Source organism: Castor canadensis, chromosome 3 (genome assembly GCF_047511655.1).
Source record: "Castor canadensis chromosome 3, mCasCan1.hap1v2, whole genome shotgun sequence".
Classification (NCBI taxonomy): Eukaryota; Metazoa; Chordata; class Mammalia; order Rodentia; family Castoridae; genus Castor; species Castor canadensis.
The window spans coordinates 138,077,205-138,093,832 of NC_133388.1; the positions used below are offsets into that span (position 1 = coordinate 138,077,205).

At 33.3% G+C, this 16,628-nt stretch overlaps 1 protein-coding gene across 1 annotated transcript in view; it reads left to right on the forward strand.

Moving 5' to 3' along the window:
* The window catches only part of Crispld1 (cysteine rich secretory protein LCCL domain containing 1), a 42,015-nt gene that overhangs the window by 18,460 nt on the left and 6,927 nt on the right, over positions 1 to 16,628 (forward strand). The window contains exons 3-13 of the mRNA XM_020152486.2: positions 3,581 to 3,699; positions 4,044 to 4,176; positions 5,173 to 5,288; positions 5,978 to 6,078; positions 7,729 to 7,869; positions 8,045 to 8,105; positions 8,215 to 8,281; positions 8,487 to 8,617; positions 10,857 to 10,900; positions 10,993 to 11,065; positions 14,677 to 14,752. Of these exons, the coding sequence (XP_020008075.2) occupies positions 3,581 to 3,699; positions 4,044 to 4,176; positions 5,173 to 5,288; positions 5,978 to 6,078; positions 7,729 to 7,869; positions 8,045 to 8,105; positions 8,215 to 8,281; positions 8,487 to 8,617; positions 10,857 to 10,900; positions 10,993 to 11,065; positions 14,677 to 14,752 (1,062 nt within the window). The remainder of the gene's footprint in view (positions 1 to 3,580; positions 3,700 to 4,043; positions 4,177 to 5,172; positions 5,289 to 5,977; positions 6,079 to 7,728; positions 7,870 to 8,044; positions 8,106 to 8,214; positions 8,282 to 8,486; positions 8,618 to 10,856; positions 10,901 to 10,992; positions 11,066 to 14,676; positions 14,753 to 16,628) is intronic.

Sequence of the window (16,628 nt, forward strand, 5' to 3'; positions counted from 1 at the left end):
CCTGAATTTAAGAAGAAATGTATGGAAACCAACCTGCATTTAAATGGGATGGGTATGAATTGTTGGCAGTCTTAAAACCTGAAATGTCATGTTGTAGAATAAAAATATACACGTGCCATGCTGTCATCAGGTTTTGATGATAGTGCTTCTAGGACAGCTATATTTTCTATACTTTGTTTTTTCAAGACTCTTCTTTCTCTGTATTATAGGTCTTCACCTAAACACTTACATTTAATTAAATTCTTTAACTAATTACTTTTAAATTGTCACTAATTAATATTTGTTAAACAAATGTTTAACAAATTTAATTAACTAAATTTAGTTGCATGCCCCTTCTACCTCAGTTATTGTTTATGCAGTACTGGAGCTTGAACTCAGGGCCTTCACCTTGAGCCACTCTACCAGCCCTATTTTTGTGAAGGGTTTTTCAAGATAGGGACTCACAGAACTATTTGCCTGGGCTGGCTTTGAATCTCGATCTTCCTGATGTCTGCCTCCTGAGTAGCTAGGATTATAGTTGTAAACTACTGGTGCCAGGTCTACCTTAGTTCTTATTTTAAAATACTATATGAACTTATTTTATAAATATTATAGTTTATTCAATATATCTCCCTCTCTATTTTCAATGAATTAAACAAAAAACTTAAGTCATGCCTTAAAAACAGTTTAGCCATAGTATGTGCAGAATAAATGAATTTTAGTCCTCGAAGTGATCTTTCTGAATTACCTTGTATTTTAACTCACACATTTTACAAATAAGAAGTTAGCTTATAGAATATGAATGATGTATTTTAGATTTTATTCCAGTTGCTGTATAACAGATATATAAACAAACTTGAAATAAACAGATTTGTGAGTTTGGAACTAAAAAAAGAAGGTCCATCTTCAATTTGTATGAAAAAAAACCCTGAAATCTAACATTGTAGAATCATGTGTAAAACCAGCGTAGATTGACCTTCTGTAAAGGTCTTTACCTTCTGTAAAGGCCTCTTCTAGGGCCTCTTCTGCTTGGTCCTCATTCAGAGTCTCTCACGTACTACTGAGCCCTTAACTGTTGTTCCCCAGAGGTGCACTCACAGGACTCCTTCCTGGGCTGGAGCATCTCACACAGCTGGCACAATTCGTGGTGTCTCTTTGTGTGGTCTCTCCACATTGACTTCTGCCACCTCTTCACTATGGCTCAATTCCTAATTTGTTGACTCAGATTAGTCAAGATTTGTCTTGAAAAGAGAACCTGATAAAGCTGTATTTCCTAACCTAGCTTTTTAGAAGTCTCCAGGCCTCATTCCATTTGTTAGAAGTGAGACACTGTCCAGCTCAGAGTGAAGGAAGAGAGGGGAATTTGACTGTCTATACCTTTTGTAGACAGGGATTTTAAAACCACCACAGTGGTTTCTAGGCTGTTTTTAAGGTCATTTAGGATCTATTTATGATTTTCCTCTGGTTCCTGGCTATCCTCTAAACCTAAAGGTACTGGATTACAAACCTATGGATAAGTGTAGTTTTGCTTATGACTTAAAGGATTATGCAAAAACCTGATTGAAGACAAAATTTTGTTTGTCAGTTAAGGACAACCTATTTTCTGACTGGAAGCCTATTTATTTCTCCAACTTTCTGGACACAAACAGAAATCAGCATTTTGGCCATTTTTGGGGACTTCATCCAAATGGATTATTTCTTGGAAAGATGGCAGCAATTTGAATTATATCTTTGTATAATAAATAAAATACATAATAAAATTCAGTCAAACAAATAATTGATAGCATGCCCATATTGGTAAATATGAAACTGGATATCTAGAGTATGAAATTAATTCAAAATAAAAATTAAAATTTTTAGAAAATTGACTACTCTGACTGTTTTTAAATTTCTGGTTGTATATAAATATGATTTTCTGTATTTTTGGTAGATAACAGTGATGCACTATCATAAGAATATACTTTGTACTCATTTTAATTTTGTATAAATTGTTCTTCATGATTTTGAAAACATTCTACATTTTCACAATTGGAGAGGGATAAATGTTCATTTTCTTTCAGCCTACAGTCATGGGTATGTTTTTTCCATTTCCTGAATTCAGTGCAAGCAAACAAATTTTCCAAAGACTCTGGCTCTTGTGTTTCTTAATTTCTGCCTCATCTTTCTTTTTCCCTTCTGAAATACTGAAAGAGTCACCCACACTTGCTTTCTCTGATTTTCTTTCCATTTGCTTCTGAACCCTATGTGTTTTGATTTGTCTACCTGTCGTGGATTCATTCTTAGTTATGAATTATTACTTAGCAAAACTTGTATTTCTTGACCTTTCAATGGCATTTGACTTTGTTGCCCATTCTCTTCTCCTAAAATCTCTTGTTCCATCATTTATATAATTGAATCCTCTTTAAGTTGCCTTTAACTTTGTAAATCTCATTTCCCTGGCTTATTTTTACTATCTCATTGTTTTTTCTGAAGAAATTAATCTCTGGGTGAATAACTCCAAAATTCATGTCTTCAGAGCACATAATATTTCTTTGGAAATATAGTCATATATTCTCACTGTGTACTTGGCCTGCATCTTTCTAGTACTCATTCTTACTGAAATTGCACCAGAGTAATGCACAGAATAACAACATAAACATATTATAACAATATGTTTCCCCTCCCCTATTTTCTTTCTCCCCCGTTTTAAACCATATCAGTCTTCACCTTTTCTTTTCCCTCAGTCATCCATCAACTACAAGGAATTTAAATATCTAATATCATTCCAGTCTGTCTGCTTCTCCATAACCTCATTGTTACCCATTACATTGTCTTCGTGTTCTATTCCCAGAGCTGCACATGCCCAGCGTGCTGTAGTGATTGTGTCAAGATCAAATCTAGTTCTACTGGCATCTATGATTTTACTCCCACACTTAGCACACTGACTATTTTGTAAATTAATAACAAGTTGAATATCAAACTCATATATATATATATTATAGAAATCAGATGTATTCATGTATTTAATAAGCATTTATTAATTGTCTGGACTATTTGACAGACAAGTGAAAATAGGCCAAATATAACAGCATGAGTTAAGTGACTGTACCCAGGCAACTCACAGTCTTATGAAAGAGAAAGATAAGCCCTAACGCTGCAGCATAGTAAGTACCAAGCAGAGAAATATGGCATAGCTTTGTGAGGGGTATCACAGTGACTATGTTATGGAAGACTGGAAGATGAAAAAGAATAGGAGTTTGTCTGACAACTAACTGGAGGTTGTCAGGCAGTGGAAAAAGCATTAGCAAAGAATAGAGTGTTTTATGAAATGGAACCGAGACCTTACACTTCATGTGTATGGGATTTGTTGGATGTGTTTAGGGAGAGGAATCACAGAAATGTATTTGTGATCATTTTAATAATTCTAAACATTTGTAGGGAAAATTGAAGGAGAAAAAACATGTAATTAATTAGGAGGTTAGAGAAAATCTAGATGACAGATGATAACCCAGACCAACATGTAGACTTTGCAAGAACTCAGTAGTGCTACATTGTGAAGACATATCGGAACTCTGTATATGTACATTGCATGTTTGTATTTTGTTTTCGTTTTACCCTGTAGACATGGGATGTAGAGCTTGAAAGATCTGCAGAATCCTGGGCTGAAACTTGTTTGTGGGAACACGGACCAGCAAACCTGCTGCCATCCATTGGACAGAATTTGGGAGCACATTGGGGAAGGTAGCTTAAAGTACAGCTTTTTGTTTCTGAAGACATAAATGTTTGAAATAAAATGCTTATTAACTCATTATTGCAAAATTTCAAAGATGTAGTGCCTGTGTGAAAAACAACTAATCAGTAAACAAACAACAAAAAACATATTGTACTAAAACCATCATCGGGTTTTTTCTTTTTTTCTTTTTTGAAGCCACTGATATATTAGTAATGTAATGTACATAAGTATTTAAAATTTGCTACTTCCATAGAAAGATATTTCTACCAAGTTTCATCGGTCTACTTTGAAATGTTTGGTTTTATATTTTCTCCAATTTTATTTGTTCTTTGTGATTATTTTCTTGTAATAGATACAGGCCCCCAACGTTTCATGTACAAGCATGGTATGATGAAGTGAGAGACTTTAGCTACCCATACGAACATGAATGCAACCCATATTGTCCATTCAGATGTTCTGGTCCTGTATGTACTCATTATACACAGGTATGCTTTGAGTGTATTATATCCTGTTCCTTCCTATTGAGTTGTAATAGCTACAGGAGAATACAGGCTACTGAAGGTGCGTCTTATGTTATTTGATAGTGTTATTTAAAGAAAACTTACATAGGTACTGATTACATGGAATGGGCGTATTCAAATCTATAAATAATAAAAATAATTATCACAAAAAGCCCATATATTTACTTAAAAAGACATTATTTCATTGATTTTTACATATGAAATATATTTTAATATGGCCCCAGTAAATATGTATATGAGGAGCAGTTTACCATCTTCAAAGTCACAGTTTTATTCCAAGAATAAAAATTGCCTTATTTACCAGTGACATTCAATATTTATATGTATGCAGCATTTGTATGTATATTTTTATATTCAGTATTCATATTTGATATTAGATATGTTCTGAACTTCTAAGTTAAACAATGCGAGGCAGATTCAATTAGAGGAAGCTCACTACTGATCTGAATTTCTGGAATTTCTATGACCAATTATCTGTGAATGTAAAGCAGACTTATGTTCTGTAGGCCTTTCCATGTGACGAGATTAAGACCAGCTTCAAACCAGTTAATACTAGTGGCATAATGAACAGATCCTGCTGTGGAAGAAGTTCAAGCACTTAAATTTTTGCTCCATTACCTTCTGTTTAAGATGTAAAATACTGGTCCTTTGTTAGCTGAGTTTCTTCATAGAAATGTTAATAAAACAGATGAGTGTGTGAAGATAAAACTTTTGAATTATTTAGTAAGTTTGCAGTTTGCAAATGCTGAACAGATCAAACTGTTTACCTGCTTATTTCTTTTAAAGTTGGAATTAAGTGCAACACAAAGTACCAAGAAAAATACCCTCTTGGATATTGTTCTACTCCATTTTGAATGATTACTGTTTGTTTCCCAGTTTTTATCCATTTTCCTCTCAGACACGTTTCTGTCTTACTTCATTTCAGCATGCTTTTTCTGAGCCTTTGTTTCTCTAATACAGGTGGTATGGGCAACAAGTAGCAGAATAGGCTGTGCCATTAATTTATGCCACAACATGAACATCTGGGGGCAGATATGGCCCAAAGCTGTCTACCTGGTATGCAATTATTCCCCAAAGTGAGTAGACTTTGATATACAAACTTTTCCTAACAACATGAAGACAATTTTGTCTTCCTGATTTTTTCTCATTTTCAGTGTAATAAATAAAACATATTGTTTTTACTATCTTATCTAATATGGCACTTACAATAATTTCCCAATTCAAAAATCAATTTTTAGAAGGAATATGAAAATTGAAAATACAATTTTGAGAAGACAGGAATCTTTATATCTTCAGTTTCACTCACTGAGCTTTTCTGTTCTATAACTATTCAGTAATTTTGATTAAGGATGATCAATTATGGATTAGTTACAAAATATATTTTCATCTGTGTAAAACCATTTGAATGAATACAGTAAAAATTTTATGTAAATATTCTTATGGTCAAATTTAAATCTATTACCTGCTTTTATTAAAACATGGAATATAGGTGAATACCCCATTGTAGAGTTTAGTCTTCTTTAAAACTTTGAGTTTTTAAGTTTTAAATGTGTATATAACAATTTCTTTGAAAATTTTCAAAAGAATGTGACAGTAATCTATATTTAAACCTAGTAACCTAAGGTATTCTATACTACAACTTAAATCTCTTAAATTTAACACATCAAGATCATTACTTAGGAAAACCTTATATAGTGCTATTTTGTATCATTTTATGAATCACGCTGTTAGACTGTCTCTTAATAGAGTGTACCATTTTTTTAAGGGGAAACTGGTGGGGCCACGCCCCTTATAAACATGGAAGGCCCTGTTCTGCTTGCCCACCTAGTTTTGGAGGGGGTTGTAGAGAAAATCTCTGCTACAAAGGTAGGTGCTATCTTCTTGTAACATGCACTTTGTCTTATATTTTAATCCAACTCTGTATTAACTTGTGTTAAAACAAACAAATAAAAAAACCTAGTAAGGCTTGAGTTGTAGCTCAGGGTTCAATCCCAGAACCACTAAAACCAAATAAAATAAACCAACAAAAATAACACGGAAAAACAAAAACAAAAATAACTAACAAAAAGTACACTTAATTATTACATGAATAGTTCCCAAAATTCTCCTTCAAGTATTTTGAAGAAGCCATTTAAAAATACATGTAATTATTTTAAAGTTTATTTTTAAATGATAATTATTAAAATACTAATGTTTATTTTATCAATGTGTATTTAAAGGAAGGATTCATGATTATTTCAGATAACCATTTCTAATTTTACTTTGAGATAACTCTAAGTGAAATATATATTCTTAAAAAGCCAATTCTGTTGACTAGGGTCATTTTCCTAACTGTTAGAATTTTTTGAGGAATCAGCTATTTAACACGAATTGTTTTGAGTGCTTTGAAAGTATAGACATACCTCCATGTATCTTACTGGCCCATGCTAATTTCTAACGCTAATATAACAAAAAAGTATAATATTACTATAAAACTCATAAAATTAGTGCTCTCAAGTGCTTTTGAAGTCATAAAATGTAAATATAAATATGGTGTCCCATTTATAAGTGCATGAAGATAAAATGTATGTGATAAAGCTTTGTGAGAAGTCACACTCTTGGGCATTCAAGCAGACATTTTTATTGCTTTGCATTTTTTAAATGATTATTAAATGAAGGTGGTTTAGATTGAGTGTGTTAGAAAATATTTGAATAAATGTAGCCTATTTTCAGTGCTCACAAAGAGATATATCTTGTCTTCCTTTAATGACTGAATGTTCATTAGCTGTAATGAGCAGACAAGAAATACTCATTTATGTCACCCTGTTGTGCAAGGCATTTTTAAAGTCCTGGAAACATTTGCAGCATCTTTTCATTGTGTGAGTATATTTTTTTCTCTCTGTCCCCAAACCAGCAACCTACCTGGCCTTTATCAGTGACCACTATTTTTATTTAATGTTGCTTTCATCTGAATTCCTACTTCCTTTTTTCTAGGTTCTGAGTTCTTGGACACACATGAAAATAAGTACCTCTCCAAAATAATGAGTTCTTGATATATCCCAATCTGGAAAAAAAATAAATTGAATGCTTGCAGTTATTCTCTATTATCCAGTTTAAATTTTTATACGTTGAAGTCCCTTCTAAAAGAGAGAGGAAAATAAAACCTTCTCAAGGAAATTGTATCTTAGTCAATAACTGTGCCATGATAATCCGTCTTGAGGCCGTATTTCAAATTTGCAGAATTCTAACTGGATTTGCCTGAAAATACTAAGAATATGATTCCATTTTGAAATATAAGCATAGTTTATAAATGATCCCATCAAATAACAGCTAGATGCTAACATGAGTGAATCAAGGTCCCAAAGGCTGACTTCATTTACTTTAATGCAGTACATGAGGTCATGACCTTAAGCCAAAACCTGTGCCAAAGAAGTACTGATTATTCTTATTTTAAATATTAAACATGTGTAAAAAGGCATTTCATGTTTTGATAATTTGTACTCATGCAAAATGGCATTCATATTGTCTCTCTAACAGAAGGATCAGACAGGTATTATCCTGCTCGGGAAGAAGAAACAAATGAAATTGAGAGGCAGCAGGCACAAGTCCATGACACCCATGTTCGGACAAGATCAGATGACAGTAACAGAAATGAAGTCATCAGCACACAGCAAATGTGTAAGACCTGTGCATCACTTGTAAACACTTTCAAGTTTACATAGATGGCATATCCATTTATATTTTACCTAAATGTTTTTAGAATGGAAAAAAAGCATGTCATTATAGTACCTATAATAAATTGTATAAGTTTTTATATTATCAGAATTATTTTGGTATATTTTTTTCCTCTTAGCCCAAATTGTTTCTTGTGAAGTAAGACTACGAGACCAGTGTAAGGGAACAACCTGTAATAGGTAATAGTTACCGTTATTCTCAAAATCAACTGACAAAATAGAAGAAATATTTTCATTTTGTACTGACATTCAGAGAAACTCAATTTTGTTCCCAATTGCTTTCATTTAGGTATGAATGCCCTGCTGGCTGTTTGGATAGTAAAGCAAAAGTAATTGGCAGTGTACATTATGAAATGGTAAGTATTACAAGTATAATTATTCAGGAGTAGAATCTTTCCATAAAATATTTAACTTTTTAATGTGGAATATGCAACTTAAATTAAGTATAGATGTTTTCTCATAAATGTGTATTTAATTAAAGTCATAGAAGTTACAAGTTGTGTTTATCTTATGCAGAGTTAGAATATTTTAATGTCCTTGTGTCTCTTCCTTTCCTTCAAGCAATCCAGCATCTGTAGAGCTGCAATTCATTATGGTATAATAGACAATGAAGGAGGCTGGGTAGATGTCACTCGACAAGGAAGAAAACATTATTTCATCAAATCCAATAGAAATGGTGTTCAAACCATTGGGTAAGTACCTGAATGATCTTTCAGAACAGATCATTTCAAATTATAGAAATGAGCTGGCACGTTCTTTTAGAGCAGAGCATAAAAGAATTTAATATGTGAAGAACGAAGATAATTTTCAAGGTTCATTTTAGTTACATAGTTTCCATAGATAAAATAGAGAAAAAGACATAAATTCAGAATTCAACATTTTTGCTTTATAAAAGTACTAAAATTCTGAATTTTCAAGTGTTTCATTAAAATGTACAAATTTTCAGTTAATTCTTATGCATTTTTTAGCTATGTCAGAAAATACCCAGAGAAGGTGTGTTAATTTGCATGTTCTTTGCTCTGTTTAGAGAAAATGGCTATTTCATGCAACAGTAACCTTGCTATTAAGATTAATTAGTTTACTAGGTAAAAGATCGTTTTAAAAGTTATCTAAATATGTACTAGATTCTGTTGCCTTTTGTCCACTTAAGTGTAATTTAACACAACATGAAAAGCATTGATTAACTTTTAAAATGTTCTTACATTAAGTATACTTTAATTCTAAAATACTGCACAATTTTATATATATTCTATAGGAAGTAGAACAACGTGGACTCTTTAAATATCTTTGTGTGGTGTCTTTTTTCTTCAAAGTAAGAAAATAAACATTGAACCTCATACAGAAAGCTATTCTAGGAAATATGACATAGTCTCTTTCCTTTAAAAGTGTATAATTATATGAACTTCACAGTAGAATTAAGTTAGCTTTCATAATTATAAAAAATAATTTATTAAAAACTCTTACCAATTTGTAGAATGATCTTCTATGTGCAGTTTTGTTCAAAGACCTGATGTGTGTTTTTTAACCATTAGTAATAACTCTTTAGTGAAATATCTGTTAGCTTCTTCACTCAGCAAGCATTTATCAATTCCCACCAATAAATAATTAGTGCTTATTAGATTTAGTAAACCAAACACTTGATGTTGAATTAAAGAATATTTGTTCTATTATTTACTTTTGTCTCTTAAACTAAGTTTTTATTGCCTCTTATAGAAATTCTATTGAAATGTGACATGCACTACACCTACTGAGTTATAATTGTGGTGGAGTGTGGGTGGAGGTCATATTATAGATATGATGAAAAATAATCATTGAATAAATTCGAAATTGGGAGAAATAAAAGGTTGTTGTGTTTTAGACCTTTAGTTGTGAGCTAATGTATGCAGAATATGTACTGTGTTAAAATGCAATCACATAGCAGCCTTACCTCTGTAACAGATGTTTTTCTCAAAATTTGGGTATGGATTGTTGCCCTTAATGCAGAGAAACTAAAGCAGATACCTTAAAGCAACTGAGGCCAATAGGAAAAGGGTACCAGGAACTAGAGAAAAGGTTAGATCAAAAAGAATTAACCTAGAAGGTAACACACACGCACAGGAAATCAATGTGAGTCAATGCCCTGTATAGCTATCCTTATCTCAACCAGCAAAACCCCTTGTTCCTTCCTATTATTGCTTATACTCTCTCTACAACAAAATTAGAGATAAGGGCAAAATAGTTTCTGCTGGGTATTGAGGGGGGGAGCGGGAGGGGGTGGAGTGGGTGGTAAGGGAGGGGGTGGAGTGGGTGGTAAGGGAGGGGGTGGGGGCAGGGGGGAGAAATAAACCAAGTCTTGTATGCACATATGAATAATAAAAGAAAAATGAAAAAAAAAATTTGGGTATGGAAAAGCCAATTAAATTTTTGATATATATAGTATATATAGTCATATATTCCTGCTTTCTAATAATGAATATAATGAGGAGGTTTATTCATTTGCTGTATGTAGACCTATTACGTAGCTACCAAAGCTAACAAAAAATAAATAATGTATATTCCTTTAAGATAATTACTGTTTTGTACTCTTTTTACAGTATTACCTTGTATTTACTATTGGTTCTGTGGAAACAGAGAATAAGTGTTTGAGAGTTTTAATTTTGATATGAGACAAATATGTAGGCATAATATATATTGCTTTATGCTATTTTCTGTAAATTTTTAATTTTGATAATGAAAATAAACCATACTCTAATGTTAAAAATTATATGATCTGGTTCATAAATGAAGGAAATGTGGATTTAGTATGAAATAAATTATGTATTCTTACTATCACTACTTATTTAGCTATTTTAATAAAAGTTCTTCAAATTTTAAGTACACATAGACCTTCAAAGTGCCAGGAATCATGCTCCTGTAAGCAATTGATGGACATTTCTGTTTTCTTATCTTCAGCAAATATCGGTCAGCTAATTCCTTCACAGTTTCTAAAGTAACAGGTTAGTGCTTTCTTTATCTTATCCTTACTACTGTGTAGTATGTTTTTGCTTCTTAACATATTCACTTACTGTTCCCCACTTTAATTCTTCAGTTCAAGCTGTGACTTGTGAAACCACTGTGGAACAGCTCTGTCCGTTTCATAAGCCTGCCTCACACTGTCCAAGGTAAGGTGTTCTAAATTTTCTCATTTTTTTAACCAGTGAATGTAATTGTGTGTGTGTGTGTGTGTGTGTGTGTGTGTGTGTGTGTTACTTTGGGTTTGCGGTGCTTGTTTTTGCCTGAAATTCTGGTGCCTCTAAGATTCAAAGTTTTGTATGATCTTGGACTCTTGAGCGAGAGGGAGCAGTGGGACCTCACTAACTGTGTGCACTCCACGCTGTCCTACTGTGCCTTCTCTAAATGCAGAACTATTTTCTGCCACTCCATAATAGAAAGGTTTGTGCATGTTATCTGTACATTCATATGTACTGCAAATAGTGCTGCATCAGTCTGCTTGAGCTCTTACAACAAAATGTCACAGACTGAATGGCAAAAACAAGAGAATTTCTCACAGTTCTGGAGGTCGGGAAGTCCAAGATCAAAGTGCCAGCTAACTGGGTTCCTGATAAGGGCTTTCTTTCTAGCTTATAGGTAGCTACCATCTCCTTCTGTTCTCATGTGGTGGCAGGAGAAAGACCTCATTTCTTGTATGTGTTCTTATAAGGAGACTAATCTTATTGGAAAAGAGCCCCACACTTAGGAACCACTCAAGCATAATTACCTCCATAAAGGCCCTCTTTCAAAATATTGTCACACTGGGGGTTGGGACTTCAAAGTATGAATTTTGGAATGGCAACATTCATTCTATAACAAGTTCTAACAGACACTAAAATGATATAGCTCATATTTTCTAACATTGTTATCCAGTTCCTAAAGTAGATTAATTTAATTACAAGTGGTAAGTCAAAATGCCCATCTCTCCACTTTAAAGAGTTATAATAGCGTTTATCTACTATTAAACAATGAAAAAAAAAAAGAGTTTCATTTGTCTTGACCAAGCTAAGATGAAACTGTTAGAAGTATTATGGCCATAAGCCATAATCTGTACACAGGAAAAATGAAATATGTACCTACATATCTAGTTTTAATTCTTCTCACACTACTTTCATTAGTGCAAATATTCACGTGACTTCCAAAACCACTAATATAATTGTAGTTTGACAAACTATGACAAACTATATTTGCTAAAAAATGTAAGGTGCCTAATTTTTATGGCAAGACTTATTTACTTTGGAAAAACCTCATCACTTACCCTTTTAATATTAAAGCAATGATTCACTTAAAGAATGAGATTGGCTGTTTACAAGGTAACAGAATCTGTGATGTTGACATAATAAGTGAATACTTCATTTTCTGTCTGTAGGGAATTTCTCCATTACAGAGATGATAGTTGCTTCACATAGGAATAGCAAATCTGCTTCCTTTTGAGAACCACATCTTTTTGTCTTTACTGTAATTCAGGAACACTGTAGTAATATTTGGTCAGCTAACCTGTTGTATGCTGAGAATTTTGAAATTCTTCAGCATGTATATTCACTGAAATCAAATTACAAAATGTGAGGAGTAATTTAAGTATCCTTTACTGTCGAAATACATTTTAGGGTTTTTTAGCATCTGAACACAAATTATCTGTCAAACGTTTTTGTTATAATAATGTAGTCTCTTGTTAGTAGACTTTTTTTTTTTTACTAATTATACTACTATAAGGCTCACAGATCTGATTAAATTATGGTTTGTTTTCTAATCTTAGACAATTTCGTTGAATTGTTTTTTCAGATTTCTCATATGTCTACAGTCATCTATTACATTTTTATAAGGAGAAGGAAAGATGTATTGCTATGCTAAGTAAATTTTAGCATCATTATATGTAAAAAAGCAGGAATTTATAATTATATATTCATAGGTATTTCTATGTATTATGATAGGCATATGTTGCCCATATGACTAGGTTTCTGAGGACCAAAAATAACAATGGTAATCTCTGTGGAGCATTGTACAACAAAACCTCTCTTTAGCAGATTCTCAATAAATAGCAACCTTATATCTCTAAAGTTACCTTTATTAAGGTAACTCCAAAAGACAAAATTCTAGTAAAATGTTAACATTTACTATTTCTTGGCCTATTCAGGAATGAAATAGGATATAAAATGGAAATGAAAATGATGTAAAATTTAATTTTGACTTATTTTCACCAATATAACAAATCCAGGGAAGTAATGACTTATGCATAATTTTTACCTTAAGTAATCTGGAAAGCCTCTTCCCCATGTTAACTTTTTTTAATTTTAGAAGTTGGTGAAACCAGGATTACCCGTTCTCATAAAATTTTTCATAGTTTTATAAATTATGTCATAATGATATTACTTATGTGACAGTTTATAACTTTTAGGAAACCATATGGTTAGGATGTCTGTCTTGGAATTTCATATCCCCAAGGACCTCGAGGTGTAGTCTACTTTGGAGAGAATGGAAGGAGTAAATAAATTAAAAGAACTTAGCTCAGAGGAACATGAAGAGACCAGGTTTATTTGCACAGTCATGTTCTTGGGAGGTTCATAGCTGGCAGGACACCCCAAAATAAACTGTGTCTGTTATTTAGTACCATAAAACCTTACAGAAAGTGTGTGTGTGTGTGTATGAAAGAGAGAGAGAACCAATTGGCAGTTTCTTAAACTGTAGGAATAGATTTAATGTTTTATTAAACACTAATTAATGGTCAATATATTTAAAAAAGAAATACTTCTGAAAACTTCTTTTAAATGAGCTGAGACAGTAAAACATCAGTAAGTCAGTAGGATATCTGAGAAAGAGCACTCTGTGAAAAGAGTAAGATAATGTGCCCTGAGATAGGAGCACATTGTTTCTGTTTGAGGAATGACCAAATGACCATTGGACAATGTGCCTGGAGCAGGGTGAGAAGGTACGAGAAGAGCAGGATATAAAGCTAAGTAAGGAGGCTACCAAATGTGCCGTACTTGTTCTAAAGATCTTGTCAGTTATTCTCAATGACATGGATGCCACTAAAATATCTGGAGCAGAGGAATGCATGTTTGAGCTTGTATGTTTCCCCACAAGTGTGTGGAAATAGATTGGAGAGGGCCAAGTCAAGCAGGGAGATCAAAGAGAGCCTGTTGCAGTTTATTAGACAGTAGAACAAAGAGGCCAGAGATACAGCGTTTGATGTGCTTAGGGATGCCCTGATCTCAGATATGTTTTAACGTATAAGTGGTAGAAATTACTGCTGGTTTGAATGTAAGGTGTGAGATAAAGGAAGGGATAAGGGTAGAATAAAGGTTTGCAAATTTGGAGCTCAACTTTTATAGATAATGATTAAAGCCATAAAAAGATGCAAAAGTTGTGAACGTAGTGAAGAGAAACTATCAGGTGAGACAGTGACTCAGATTTTCCAAGTTTACTAAATCTACAAACACACAGAACCAAATTCTCAGATGCACAGAGATGCCTCCTGATGTTTTTACTTTGACACTCCAAGTTAGAAGGCTCCCTGGCTAAATTAAAAAGAAAAAAGAATCATATTTTTACTCAAACCTAGAAGTGGATAAAGTAAACAGAGAAATTGTGTCAGCTCCCTGGCTTGTGCAATTGACCCATTTTAGGAGAGAAAAAAACATGAATATGGTTTACAATGTTGAATTATTTCTATGTATGAATGCTCTGGTTTTAAGAATAAGAAAGGTTGATGTAACCAGCTTACTTTATACCTATTTTTTTTCAGAGTGTATTGTCCTCGTAACTGCATGCAAGCAAATCCACATTATGCTCGTGTAATTGGATCTCGCATTTATTCTGATGTAAGTGTCCTAATTTATATGGCTCTATGGCTCTCCATATTTGTGTATGTAACTCCATATTCGTACATGTAAGTGTATACATGTGCCTTTACATACAGGGCAAGGCAGCAGTTTCTGAACTGATGCATATAGTCTCAGAAGAGTTAATCTAATTGTCAATTTAATAGAAAAATCAAGATCTACATGCAAATATGAGTGTAGAATCACTTATTTTGACTAATTTTTCTTCATATCCTCCCCATGCATCTCATATCAGACATTTAAAGAGAAATAGGCTGGAGGCATTCTTGGGAAGGAAAATGCAGTTGGCTTTTCTTTAATGTTCCTTTGGCTTGTCACTATCTTAAGTATGAGCTGGACAATTAAGAATTTGTCAGATGTGTAAACAATATCTTCACTGCAAAAGGAGGAGAAATAACATCGGACCAAGATCAGATAATTCCTTAAAACATACACAGAAGGGAACTAGTCTGGAGCATGTTGTAATAGATGACATTAGTGGGTTGGACAAGGAAGTCTAGCTGTGATGACTTCAGTATGGATTAGTGCATTTTGAGCTAGGTTTGAAGTGCTGGTTGGTGAAAAGGATTAGCAAACACATTCTGGGCGGGGAGAATGTCATTTTCAAAGACTTTGAGTGATGCACTTCCTGGAGCATAAGAGACAGTTTTGCTTGTTTTTGAGCTGAGAAGAGCTGGATGTAAGAGGGGCAACAGACAAATTAGTCTAGGAGAGAGAGGAGTCCTCCTTTGAAACTTGTAGATGGACAGCATGGATCTGCACACTCAAGATTTCAAATTTTATGCCATGGATATTTGCAAACCATTAGCAGTTTCCAAGACAGAGTCACAAAAACAAAATTAGGAAGGCTCACCTTGATGAACATATTCATTGTTGTACAACAGGAAAGGCTTGAGATATGTACATTCCCACTTCATTTCTTTTGACAAGTTCATTCAGGTTGATGTTTTTTAAATTTAATTTAATTTTCTTATTTTTGTGCTGAGTGGAGGTACATTGTGACATTTATAAAAGTTCTTAAAATATATCAAATATGTCATACTTGAATTCATCCCCTTCACCATTCTTCTTCATTCCCTCTCCCCCCATTCCTGGAAAGTTTTAACAAGTATCATTTTTCCATTTATGTACACGTGTACACAGTATTTGCACCATATTCACCCTCCTTCCCATAGGTACCAATCCCCTAGACAGGACCTACTCTGTCCTCCTGTTCCCTAATTTTTATATATGAAAAAAATGACATTTTTCTTGTTTAACATAGCTACACAGGGAGTTTCCTTGTGGCACTTCCATGTATATATGTATTATAGCCCGATATGGTTCATCTCCTCTATTTTTCTTCTTTCTGCTTTAGTCCCTTTCTTACGGTGTTTTCAACCAGTTTAAAAATTCTATATTCAGTCTTGTATAGAGAGTACATCAACCATATTCACCTTCTTAACTTCCTTCTGCTACCCTGCCTTTCTCATGAGGTATAAGTCCAAGTATTTTCCAGTTCAATTGCTTCACATTTGAAATCCCCCAATTCTGAGTCTCTCTTACTTCAGATTGGCATTATTCTTATTTGCAACCTAAATGTCTTGCAGGCAGGTAGTTGGATTTTTGCTGTTCCTCTTGTTTGTCTTACTATCTTATTTCTGTTTGAAATCATCTTTCTTGAAATTTTTCTATCTTTCAAAATCATGGTCTTTATATCCTAATTATTGCCACGTTTGCTGTAAAGTACATTGTTGACTTTCTGAATGAAAGCATGAAATCATCCTTCTTTCAACCCTTATTGCTTTGTTTTTTCTTTTAGCACTTAGCCTGTGTTATTAGGTGCTATGATTGTTAACTTATCTCTTTTATTAGT